At 41.6% G+C, this 13,965-nt stretch overlaps 1 protein-coding gene across 1 annotated transcript in view; it reads right to left on the reverse strand.

Moving 5' to 3' along the window:
• Positions 1-13,965, reverse strand: part of dcc (DCC netrin 1 receptor) — a 107,951-nt gene that overhangs the window by 47,947 nt on the left and 46,039 nt on the right. The window contains exons 5-9 of the mRNA XM_080755627.1: positions 9,887-10,220; positions 7,725-7,861; positions 3,478-3,822; positions 1,897-2,047; positions 1,352-1,488 (exon numbers count right to left, since the gene is read on the reverse strand). Coding sequence (XP_080611753.1) covers positions 1,352-1,488; positions 1,897-2,047; positions 3,478-3,822; positions 7,725-7,861; positions 9,887-10,220 — 1,104 coding nt within the window. The remainder of the gene's footprint in view (positions 1-1,351; positions 1,489-1,896; positions 2,048-3,477; positions 3,823-7,724; positions 7,862-9,886; positions 10,221-13,965) is intronic.

A 13,965-nucleotide genomic window follows, 5' to 3' on the forward strand; every position in this document is an offset into this window, starting at 1 on the left:
GTCTGTCTGTCTGTCTGTCTGTCTGTCTGTCTGTCTGTCTGTCTGTCCTTTGCACACAAATCAAATCAAGCTAACACGTCTGTTTGTCAGATAATCTCGCTGTAATCCCGGATTACAGGGGAGATTATCAACTTAATCCAGAAACGCTTGTGAAGAAAGGAGAGGAGAGGAGAGGAGAGGAGAGGAGAGGAGAGGAGAGGAGAGGAGAGGAGAGGAGAGGAGAGGAGAGGAGAGGAGAGGAGAGGAATTTAAACTATATTGAATTAACTGATTTAAATTCAGTTTAAATTACTCTATTAAATTCCTGTTCAACGACCTCTGTACGGACCTACATAAACCTACATACAAGGACTTCTAATAAAGATTTGAGTTAAACATCTCCATCGGGTGTCCTGCATGGTGCCACACCTGGTGGAGTGCTATCCCATTAACGGGATATTTCATCTACTCGCAGGCTTATGTGAACACCCCAGACAGTTTTTAAATGACTCCATTCAGTATTTAGATATTTGAAATTCATTTTAGCTGCAAACCCATTGTAACTTCAACCTCCATTTTAACCATGATAGTTACGAGTTATGAGGCTTTGAAAATCCTACTTTGACTGGAGGTAAATGGGGGCCGAGTGCAAAGACCCTTGTGCTGGGGGTGATGGAGGCGTTGCCTCGCAACCGGACCAATGTGAAAAGCTGATATTCGGCCTAACCGCTTCATACAGTATATGGTGTAAAGGGGGGGGAGGTACGGATATATTCACGTAGTTGGCAAAAAAAGAGTTAAGAGTCTTGCCTATAGCGTTATATGTGGCGCTCTGAGCCAACCACCAGATGGCGCTGTGGTGCTGAATGAGTTAATAATAATAATAATAATAATAATAATAATAATAAGTCACATTTAATGACCTCAAATGACAGGCAGAGGAGCAGAAGAAGGATATGCATTCATATCGTTAAGGGCAGCCACTGAACCGAGAGGACGTCAATTAAGTAAAGGACCTAATTTAATTACCACCAGTCAGATTTAATTACGCCGTTTAAGGGCCTCCAATTAAATTTGAAGATCTCCAGTGTTTATATGACTTCAATACCTCAAAAAATACCTCCAAGGTGTCCTTATGGGTCTAGCCCGAAGATCAAACCAAAAAGAGCACACTCCTCACGTCCTTGAAATGAAATAGTTTGAGAACCACTGATATAGAATAGGTTTTTCAGAAAACTGTGAGGATTTAGAATAGACATTTGTAGAATCTGGTCTCAGTTCTAAGTTCATAACTCGGACGCACCTGTCCGTAGATGGACAAACCTGTCCGTAGATGTGCAAAAAGACCCTTTCTTCTAAGTACGTGTCTCACCCAAAACGTCCAGCCGACAGGAAGAGGAAATGTTCTGGTTCCTGTTGGTCGCAAAACACGTGTACGCATCGCCGTCGTCAACGGTCACCGTGGAGATGAGGAGGTTGCTTCCGCCTAGCAACACATACTTTTTAGACCTGAGAGAGAGAAGAGAAGAGAAGAGAAGAGAAGAGAAGAGAAGAGAAGAGAAGAGAAGAGAAGAGAAGAGAAGAGAAGAGAAGAGAAGAGAAGAGAAGAGAAGAGAAGAGAAGAGAAAAGTGTGGTAAGTATAGATATACTGGTCATAAATGATTCAGATACAAGTGAAAGTTGCTCTGTCAAATTTGTACATGAGTTACAGTACATACTTGCTTTTAAAAATACTAGTATGCAAAAAAAGTACCGAAAATAAATAGTGAAAATAGTAGACATGCAAGCTTCGTGTCATATCGCATTGAAAAAGAAGTCTTTGAACTTGAAGTATCCAAAAACACAAATACTCGTATACAAGTACTCAAGTAAATGTCCTTCTTTACTGTGTGCACTATTGGTGAATCCAGACAAACCTGCTCTCGATGACCTCGTCTCCTTTCAGCCAATGGAAGGAAGGCGTGGGGAAACCGGAGGCGGAGCATTCCAGAACAACGTCCGAGCCGAGGCGAGCTGAGGTTCGGATTGGCCGTTGGAGGAACTGCAGTCTTCTGGCCACGCCCGGTTCTACAGAGGGTATTGATGTGATTGGTTGATTGGTAACATTAGTACAATTAATGACACTATCTGACACTAATGACACTATCTGTTACCAGCTCAGTGGCCTTGTGGTTAGAGTGTCCGCCCTGAGACTGGGAGGTCGGAGTTCGATCCCCGGCCGGGTCATACCAAAGACTCTAAATAATGGGACCCAGTGCCTCCCTGCTTGACACTCAGCATCAAGGGTTGGATTGGGGGTGGGAAGTGAGGACGCTGGCGTCGACTGTTCGCCGCTTCACCTCCCAATGTATGAATGAATGAACCATTGTAAAGCGCTTTGAGCACTTGGAAAAGCGCTATAAAAATGCAATTCATTATTAAAAATGCAATTCATTATTACTGTGTGTGTGCAAAGCCGAGCGGTGCCCAAAATGTGTTGCTAACCTTGCTCTCCAGGGACAAGTAGCCTGGCATGATGTCTGTGGAACCTCCATTTCCAAGGGGCAAGTAAAGAAAATGCCTCTAGTGATAAACCCGCCGCATATTTGCATACTAGGCCCTGATTCGTCCCTCACTACTTCGGAGGGAAGTAGTGAGGGACGAATCACAACTGTGAATGAGTGGTTACATATCTGACATTTTAAAAATATATGTGTAATTGCTTTTGCAGGTTTCCATGCAGGCTAGTAGCAGAGTACACGAAGGCTCTTTTCCCAAACTCAGTATGTAAGCAGTGATCATAAGCTCTAAGATGGGTTTCATGTAATAGTTATGAACCAAAGTAAAAGGGGAGCTGACCAATGATTTATAGATGAACATTTACCCAATAAAAACTGCCTATGGGCACTCATGGATGGCCAGCTGACTAAAGCACACAGAGTGCAATGAAGGGTAAGTGATTCACAGCCAGTAATGCATCTTATTACACCATGGTAAGCAGTGCCCAACATGTGTAGTGAGGTGGAACACGCATCCTACTAAAAATGAATGATCTGAATGTGTACATGGACATTAGCCATAATGTGGAGGGAGTGAGGAAGTTGACTTTTCGTGTTTCCCAAAGGCATTTTCGCTGTGGCAACGCTCTGGTTCTACGGGATCTATAGTTGGATAGACTTTGGAATGAAACTTTCAGTTTTAGTCACCTGAAATGTTTTAGTGTTAGTCTACTTTTTGTTGACTAAAGGGAGGCGTGCTTTGCGTCACGTGACTTTAGTAAGGAAGTATAGCAGCGTGACAGACAACAACAAGAAGAGCGAGCCTCGGGTCGTCAGGTTTTGTACAGGTATGATCTCTACTGCTAGGGGTCGGAACTCATATTTGAGGGGCGCTAGCTTTTGCCTTCACACGTCTTTCATTGACAATGAAAGGAGAAATTAGGTCAAATGTCCGCTAAATCTTGTCCCCACACGTCTCAGACTTTAGAAGAAAGTGCAAGTCCTTTTAAATGTACTCACCAGGAAGCACCCGGAACTCCACCTCTGTCTTTCCAGCATTAGCATTTGCATTAGCATTAGCCTCCGCCAGGCAGCGGTATCTGCCGTTATCCTCATGTCGAACCCGGGACACCTGAAGCATTCCAGATGGCAGGACAATCAGGCGGGCTTTGGGGTCCAAGGTCAAGGGGGTGGAGTCAAGCTCGGTGGGCACAGGGGATGGGCCATCATCTCCGCGGATACTCCACCTCTGCCAGCGCACAGCCACGGGACGAGCCGATTGGCTGACGAGGCATCGGAGGATGGCAATGTCGTCAACGTACGAGGAGACAGAGGCATCAGCAACATAGGAGAGGAGGAGAGGAGCTGGGGAAGAGGGGAGGAATGGAGGAGAGCAGAGCAGAGAAGAGAAAAACTGAGTTACCATTTGGTTTCTTCAATCAACTTCCTCTTTATTTCAATGAGTTCTACAGGGATGCCGAATGGATAACATGTGTGTCCATCGCTCTTTCACAATTCAAAACGATGTGCCTGAGTGTGTCATGCTCGGGTCGCCTCTCTTATGTTTTCACCCTCTGTGTTGTGTGTGAGACTCTTGATGACTGAACTGTGTCAGCCGTGGGTACAGGTGCTCTGAAATATTTGGGATTTATGACGGAGTCAAATTAAAAAAGAGGACCCACAATATATATGAGTCAAAATTTGGACTGATTATTTATTTACCATTATTTATGGTGATTTCAGTGTTTTCTGAATTTATTTCTGAGGGGCGCTAGACCCTCCTATGCCCAGCTTTCCGGGTTTGTGTAAACACAAACATTGATTTGTGATAGAGGGGTTTTGAAGGGTAGAAAAGTGAAGACGGAAAAGTGAGGACGAAAATTGTGATTGGCCAGCATGAGATGATGTATGATGATAAGAGCACCCCTCACTTCACACAGGTGTGGTTTTAACTTTAGAAGCCAGTTATAGGCAAATGGTAAAAGTTTTATCATACATTTGATCAGATGGCTCCAGAGATCACGTGTGCCACATTTTGTGAGGTTTGGGATTTCTCACGGTAATTACAGATTGCTATCAATTAAACCATGAAAGCTAGATCGCTTAGAAAGCACATCATTCACATTTTTGGGGCCCATAGGCACTATAGGCAGAAGTGCAAGCACTTCCGGTGGTGAACTCTATTGAGGCCCCTTAATCCATTCAGGCCTGGCATCGAAATAAATAAAAAAGTCTTCTAAATCCTGATAGTTTTCTGAAATTCCTATGTTTCTATATCAGTGGTGCTCAATATTTAATGTCAAGGACCCCAAAAATGATATGTAATTGGTCACCGACCCCCATCTGAAAATATGTTGTTCCAGGAACCCCCCAGAAGCAAAGATTTGAGTTAAAAAATGTTTGCTGTGACAGAATATATACAAAGATTTGCGCCACATTTTTACGATTTTTCAAAAATAGCAGACCTATAGTACAAGCTCGTAGCGTGGGACTCGGTGCCGCGCTATGAGCTATTTTTCAACAGCTAAAGCATAACATAATGTTTAAAACACCAAAAGGGGTTCCCGGCCCCCAATTTCCCCAATTGAAATCTTGGGTCAATGTGTTCATTATTCACAACAGTTTTAGTATAAGCAAAACGTAATTGAAAATAAAATAATAAAAGACAAGTAATCCTGGTCTCTACATTGCCTCCCCCTGGCCAGCCGGGGCGCCTGATGTTGGGGAAAGGAGCTGGTTGGAATAACGTGTTCCTTCTACGTGCTACGTCCAAACGGGGAAACTCCCCCCTGTCAGGTGGAAAGAAGCGCGGTTTGGACTTCCCATGTGCATAGAAGGAAACATGTTGCTCTCCCCTGGCTGAGGGAGTTTACACTAGACAATAAGACACCGACCGGGTGGAAAAAAAGCGTTACAAAAATCGTGGGATAAAAATTTTAAGTAAAAAAAATAATAAATCTAAACACAGTTTGATATATGCTATTATATAATTTGGTCCACACTCCTTTGGGGTATTTTTGTGTCCTCTGCATTTACCCATTATCTTTGAGCGATATCCGTGCAGCGCTCGGGGAGCAGTTATAGGTTAAGTGTCTTGCTCAGGAAGACACTTATCACATTACTCCATTGATCTTGTAAGGAAGAATGTTGTAAATGTGGTTTTGAAGTTAATTTGAAATGGCAGAAAAGCGAGTTAGACATTAGAGGGCCAATACCGGCAGAAATGGCATGACTCATGACAAGCCAATGAAGGGAAAATAGTAATCCATTTAGATTCTGTGACTTTGACTTAATATAGTGATATGTTCGTGTTAAAACAAGTTTATTTTTATGTATGGCATTTTCTGATAACTTTATCCAGCAGAAAATACATTTTCAAGAGAGTTGTAAATTGTTCAACTTCAATTTTATAGTTCAATTTGTTTTTCAGATTTTTCTTTTTAATCACTTCCAAACTCTTATTAATCCAATATTGAGTAATTTTAGTTATTTCTCCTGATTGGATGAAATTGGTATCGCGACCTGTGAATCTATTTTCTGTTTACTGAAGAGTTGGAGAGACACTATAGAGCGTCGCAGTCCCTCCCCCTTTCAGAACAACGAGTGGCCCAGGAAATGAATCCCAATGCATTTTTCCCATAGGCATTTCAAAACGTATTTATTTAAAGACCTTTTAAGCGTCGTACGAAGCCAACTCGTGACAAATCATGACAACACACACAATTCTTCGGGCCAAACACAGAATTAGAAAGTAGAAAAAAACAGCAGGTTACAACACTTTTTTTGTTGTTTTTCTTCTTTGTAATTATTTGTTTAGTCCAAAATATTGTGTGTGTTGTCATGATTTGTCACGACAAGAGTTGGCTTCGTACGACACTTAAAAGGTCTTTAATTTATACGTTTTGAAATGCCTATGGGGAAAATGCATTGTGATTCATTTCCATTGCGACACTCTATAAAAATGATCAGTACAGAGCAGTGGTTTTCAACCCTTTTCAAGGTCCATTATTTATTCTGCATTTGAGACGCGGACCACCATTTGATGACATTTAGCCTTTGTTGTTGTCGTTCCATGCTGTATTGATGTGGTACAGGCAAATGTTGATCAAAATAACCTTCTCTAATTGTGTAGAATTCTTGTTAGTTATTAATGCAGATGTTTAACAATTATGCAACTCTTGAGAGCGTAAATTGAAACCAATGGTTTCAGTTTACGCTCTCAAGAGTTAAAGATCTATAAGCGTCCATTTGGTAACTCTCCATCATTTAGCTGGGGACCACCTGGAATCCCTTCAAGGACCACTGGTTGAAAACCACTGCTATAGAGCTATACTATAGAGCTGTTTAACAAGAAAATATCACTTGCAGCTGCTTTAAAGGTGAAAGATGTGAAGTGTGCTGTTATAGCACCACCATGAGAGCATGGTAGTAATTATTAAGTGTGGTTTGTGAGAAACCATAAACCCTTAAACCCTTAAAGGTTTTATGGTTTCTCACAAACCATAAAGCAACCATAACCACAGTGCATGGTTTCTCCTAAGGGAAGTATCAAACATCAGTGACTATAATGATAGTAGCCTATATAATGGTAATTATAATGGCAAGAACAACAATTATAATAAATAAATAAATTCCTTCTGAATGGAGTCACTAGCCTACTGACGTGGTTGGGTGGCAACTACACTAATAATCAAAATGCATCTCTCTGTGTGTGTGTGTGTGTGTGTGTGTGTGTGTGTGTGTGTGTGTGTGTGTGTGTGTGTGTGTGTGTGTGTGTGTGTGCGCGCGCATGCATGTGCGCGTGTGCACTTCTGACTCAGCATATTATTGTCCGAGCACAAAGGTGATTAGCATTGGATATAACTACTCTCCCTCGCTCCTCCCCCCCCCCCCCCCTCTCTCTCTCTCTCTCTTTCCCTCCACCAGTTCACCCGAACTGACGTTTGCGACTTAGTCAGCAAGAATGGAAAGATAGGAGAGGAGAGATCTCCCCTCCACTCCTCTCCTCTCTCTAATTAATTTGAACAGGTCTTCAGGGAATACTTGTCTATGATTGGTTGAATTTATTGGTTGGAGAGAGGGTGAGAGAGAGACAAATGGAAAAATAGAGAGAGAGAAGGGTCTCTCTCTCTCTCTCTCTCTCTCTCTCCACACACAACACACCACACACAACCATGCATCTGCAGTTGCTTTAGGGGAAATAGAATGTAATAGAAGGTAATCCAATAGAGCAAAATAGCACATAATAATGGAACCTAATAACTCACTCTTCACAGTGACCCTGGCCGTGCGACTGACCACTGTTCCCACTCCGTCCAGGGAGACCAGGCACTGGTACCTGCCCTGGTATGGCTCTGGCCTCTGGTGATCCGCAAACGGCCTCTGCTGGACCTCCTGATGTGGTCTGGAAAATAGAATACAGTGGAGTAGAAAATATACTACCATAAGGTGTAGAGTTGAAATAGGCTATCCCCATCCGTGCTGAAATGAGCATGACAGCACACCTAAGCCGTTAATAGAAGATTTGAGAACGGATTCATCACATTAGAAATATCATCAGTTGTGCTGATTAGTGATTCGTTTTGTCAGAGCAGCAGCATTATTGGCTTTAGGAATGGAGCAAAAAGGGCAGGTATTACGCTCCAGTATTTTAGTGGTGGTATCAGTTTTTATGGTGGTATTTGGAGAGCCAAATATTTTCTGAGGTGGTACTTCAGTATAAAAAGGTTGGGAATCAATGGTGTACCAGTGGTTTTGAACCCTTTTCATGTCAAGGCCCGTTATTTATTTGGCATTTGAGCCACGGTACCACCGTTTTATGACATTTACGCCTCTCAGACCCAAAACTAAACAATGTTTTGTTATCTTTGGATAAGATTTTGTCCACAAAATCCATGCTGTATTGATGTTGGTACCATTTGGAGAGATAACAGGCAAACATTGACCCGAAATAACAATTCTTATACGTTCTCTAATCGTATAGATTTCTTGTAAATTAAGTGATGCAGATATTGAGTTGAACCCATTAAAACCGGGAATTAGATTTTTTGCGCTGGCTATTCGAAAATAGCAGATGTACAAGCTTGTACATCTGCTATTGTTTTACATTTTTGAAAAATCTTGAAAGTGTGAGAAACTACTGATCTAGAAGGCATTTGTAGAATTGGCCTCAGCTCTTATAGTGGGTTAATAGAATAGAATCCAGGCAGCATCAAATACATTGGATTAACACATTCCCTCCCATTACCATATGCGGTAACGTGAGGCTAGTGCCAGAGAATGCATCCATTGTCGCACTAGGCTCGCTCACGGCCATGATCTGCCCCTCGAACTATTATTATGCATGCCGTGACCTCAAATTAATGTTTTATTAAGCTCTATAAACATGGTCCTTTATCTCAATCTTAGTCCTAAAATGTTTTAGATTGCGTGCGTGTGCATGCACAAGGAGATTTTGGATATCCGATGACTACACACCATGGGAGCCACCGGAGGCTGACGATGGATGCTAAAAACGGTAAATAAAATACTATTAATTCTGGATTAAATTACATTAAATAAACCCGAGACTTCTCGTGTTGGCAAAGGAGGTTGCAAGCACGAATCCTGAGAAACCGCGGGTCTGGCATAGATTTGGTTGAATGGAAATAGATAATGGTCCGAAATAATTATGTGTACGAAAATAGCAGATCTACAAGCTCACAATAATACTTTTGTGTGACGCTGTAGTATGGCGAACTAATATGGGGAAATAATTTACAGAAAAAAACATGGATACAAATATGGATATATAAGCCTGACAGCAACAACATAGGCTAATATGTTGTTGCTGTCATTTTAATATGTTTTTATATCCATTGTTAAACATATAGGGGAAATATTAAACACGTTGTGAGCAAGGTTATAACCTGCAAATGAACCCTAAACTTTAGTTGGAAAGTATTTCAGTATGCCTCACAAGGAACTGTTCGTGGATATCATTCATATGTCTGTTAGACGGAATATGATGTGAAACGTAAGTGTAATGCAGTCATTATAATTGACAGCTAATCTTACATTAACTGCAGGGCATGGTGATGTGATGTACAGTATTTCCCCTGGTGATGTGATGCACTTTCCCCTGATATTGAGAAGCGATAAGACTCCGAGTCTGGTTGCGTTGAAGATGTCAGCGACAGTCCTATGAGTGTCATATGCTATAAACTTGAGTTGAGAGCTGTTCGATGGAAGATGTTGTTTGAACTTTGAACCCATTTAGACCCCGAGGCCGGAACTGTTACTTTTCAGGATTCAGATTCAAGAATAACTAATCTGCAAGCTCAAAACGCACTGCTTCGCGCCTACGGATGGAAACTATAGCATTCTTACTAAACCCGGTATATTTTATATGCATAAACAAACAAACAAACAACCAAACTAAATATTGTACCTCCGCTGGTCCCGGATCAACAGGCTCCCATTGGCCAGCTGCCGTCGTCTGTCGTCCACCAACGTTCCGAGCGGCACCCCGTCCTTCCTCCAGGATATTGAGGGGCTGGGTAGGCGGTGAGGAGAGGCGGAGGGGGTGGCGTTCTCCACCGAGACCCGGCAGTCCAACCGGAAGGGCTCGCCCGGCATTACCGTCACGTCGACCGGCCGCACGACGAACCGCACGTTGAGGAAAGGAGGATGAGGAGGCGGAGGCGACGACGACGAAGAGGAGGAGGTGATGGAGGGAAAAGGAGACGAAGGTGTAGAAGAATAGAAGGTCTGTTTGCGGCCGTCTGGATGGGATGGAGGGATGAGAGAGGAGAGGACAGTTAGAATATGATTTAATAGAAAATAGAATATATAATTTAACTAGAACAAATACTGTTCCTCTAAAAGTATATTAGTTTTTGAGTAGAATGTAACTTTACAAGTATGCAAAGTTTGAGAGTAAGCATTTCAGTGGAATGTACCTTGCATAGAATACAACGTTTGACGAGTATTTGCTTTGAATGTCATTTTAAAAGCATGAATACTGTGTTTCCCCATTGAATAGGAAATTTGAAAGCATTTTTAAAAGTATGACTATGAGACACTGAACTGGAGGGACAGAACGAAACAATGAAAGAGTGCAAAACAGCTATCCAGCTGTGTACAGTTACAGTTAATATAAGCAGGCTGGGGAGTATACCCACTGAAATACAGCAGAGCACTCCTCATTTAGTTTCAAAGAAGTTACAAAACCGATGTTTTGAAAAAAGTTAAAACAAAAACTAGCAAACCAACAGAGCTGAATACTTGCCGGTGGGATTGAGTTCATAAGTTCAAGTGTTCATCAATTATGGATAATGTACATAATGTGTGCACCACTAATATGTCCAACACAGTCGCACTAGCATGCATTTTCTGGCTTTTGGAAAGTAGGTCATATGGCAGCCAAGTACATGGACCTGTCAAGATATTTTTCAAGTAGGACCCACATGCAAGGAAGTCAGGATCTAGAAGTGGAAGTTTATTTAACAAAGGTTTGCAGTAGACTAGAGCAACACGGTAGCAAACAAGAACAGATACAAAGCAATTATCCAACAAAGAACACAGCCAAACACAGGGCTTAAATAGGCACAAGAACAGGACACAGGTGAACTCAAATAAATCAGCACATGCATTGGCTGGGGGAAACAAGACACAGGTGATACAATTAATGAACCACAAATCAGAGAAGGTGAGGCAAGGCAGGTAAGCGCTACAATGGAAGACAGGAATCACATTACCCTTCAAAACTTCAAAATAAGATACAATAACACACTTCAAGACAGGTAACAACTACGATGGAATACAGGAAACACATTACTTCAACACATTACTTCACAATAAGGTCCAAAAACACTACAAAAACAACATGGAAAGCAGATGCTGACAGGACCTTTAATGGCGTAAAAAACAGCACGCCACGTGACATCTGGCAGTACTGCCAGATGTCACGTATGTAAGTATGAAGTTGCAAATGTTTGATCAAAGGGAATTTTCATGGTTGACAGTAGGGGTTTCCCGATAAAAAAGCATTGCTCCCGATAGTTGGATTATATCATTTGATCCCGATTTTTCCCAATCCGATATTAATATTTTACACTTTATCACAATAGTACAATATCCCAAATCACAGACAATAGACAGTCTAATATACACAGGGGGTGAAAATATCAGCATGTGAACGTTTATTCCAATCGTTTCTCTCTGGTTGAGGACAGCAAAAATGAAAACATTTTGAGCATGTCAAATCAATATTCCGATTTAATAGTTTGAGGCATAAGTATTTGTTTGATAAGTTAAGTTCGATAAGTATTTGTGCGTTGTAATTAGAAAGTTAGCAAAGAGGGGGGTTTACCGGCAAATACTTTTCCATTCAATGTTGCTACACTTGTCACTGTCCATCATGTATTTGCCAGAGAATCACTATGTTCACTTATTTATTAATAAAGGTTTCCCTTAAAAAACCTGCACTATCCAATTGAATTGCATCGTATCGCCATGAATTAACCAATATCTTCCATGTATCGTATCGCCGTATTGCTGGTGAAAATGTAGCGTTACAATTACACCCCTACTAGATACTGTACACGTAAAACAGAAGCACATGGTGTCACACTGTGTAAGTGCTAAGTTAAGCAGGGGGGGTCCCCCCGTAAAGCCTGCTTTTAGTTACTGTACTTAAATGTACAATAACTGCAGCTCCCCCTGGGGGAGCTGAAAGGCAGACACTTGCAAGAAGCACTGCATCTATACTGTAGTGTGTAGAGCTAGAGCATGAGTGTTCAACAGGGGGTCCTCACATCTGTAGTGTGTAGAGCTAGAGCATGAGTGTTCAACAGGGGGTCCTCACATCTACTGTAGTGTGTAGAGCTAGAGCATGAGTGTTCAACAGGGGGTCCTCACATCTACTGTAGTGTGTAGAGCTAGAGCATGAGTGTTCAACAGGGGGTCCTCACATCTGTAGTGTGTAGAGCTAGAGCATGAGTGTTCAACAGGGGGTCCTCACATCTGTAGTGTGTAGAGCTAGAGCATGAGTGTTCAACAGGGGGTCCTCACATCTGTAGTGTGTAGAGCTAGAGCATGAGTGTTCAACAGGGGGTCCTCACATCTACTGTAGTGTGTAGAGCTAGAGCATGAGTGTTCAACAGGGGGTCCTCACATCTACTGTAGTGTGTAGAGCTAGAGCATGAGTGTTCAACAGGGGGTCCTCGGCTCACAGTCACATGTGTCTACCGGCGCGCGCGCCAATGTGTGATATATCAACTGTTTTTGGTCAACAGAATATAATGGAAAGGCGTGCAACAGACTACAATAGAATAGTATATTATTCTATTGCAACAAGAGACTACAATAGAGTAGAGAATAATATAGCACAGCATAACATAATAGTATGTAATACTATATATGTAATACAGTATAACAGAATATAAAACTCTGGAGGACATTAGATTAGAATGCAATAGAAAATAATATCACAGTGGAATATAATAGATTATATTGAAATAGAATATAGTACAACAGAATACACAATTCTAGATTAACTTAAAATGGAACAGCGTGGAACAGGATACATATCGTAGAATAGAACAGATTACAACGGAATTAAATGAAGGAAACAGGAGAAGAGAAGAGAAGAGAAGAGAAGAGAAGAGAAGAGAAGAGAAGAGAAGAGAAGAGAAGAGAAGAGAAGAGAAGAGAAGAGAAGAGAAGAGAGGGGCTGTGGGGGTGGGGCGGAATACACATGCTGCATACCAATAGACACCCTGACTGACATTGACAAGATGTTCCAGAGAGAGAGAGAGAGAGATAGAGAGAGAGAGAGAGAGAGAGAGAGATTTAAAATATAGACACACCCAAATGCAGGTACTTAAATTAAGAATGCACAAATTATAGTATTCCATCATGCTAAACAAGTAGTCCAGTGTAGCAGTCACTACAATCAATTACTCAAATGACTTACACCAGTCAAGTAACAAAATACTCAAGTACAGCAGTCGAGTACACCAGTACACTAGTAACTACACACGTATAATAACACAAATACAAGAACACTAATCAAGTAAACAAGCGCACAAGTACAAAAGTGCATACAAGTACATACATTAAGTAAGCAAGTAATCCAATCAAATACCAAATTAAGTACACATAAACAACGTTCACGCTGAACAAGATAACTATAACAAAATTATAAACATAATTAAGTAGTGTTGTAGGTGGACTCGACTACAACACTACTTATTTGCTACCAAGACCGAGTTTGTTTTTGTAGCCATGCAGAAAACTCTAGGAGAGCAGGCAGGCGCGTGAGCTGCACTGTTAAGATGTCTATAAGCACCAGACAGCTCTCTTATAATGAGGCTCCTCATAATGTGGGTATAATTAATTAATTTAATTGTATTGTATTATTTCATTGTATTGTAGTAACTACTCGTGACTCGAGTAGACTCGTTGGGGAAAGAGTCTCTTGGTCCGAGACCGAGTCAAAATATGTGCAGGACCGAGACGAGACTG

Source organism: Protomyctophum bolini, assembly GCF_963924005.1.
Source record: "Protomyctophum bolini genome assembly, chromosome: 22".
In the NCBI taxonomy this organism is placed as follows: domain Eukaryota; kingdom Metazoa; phylum Chordata; class Actinopteri; order Myctophiformes; family Myctophidae; genus Protomyctophum; species Protomyctophum bolini.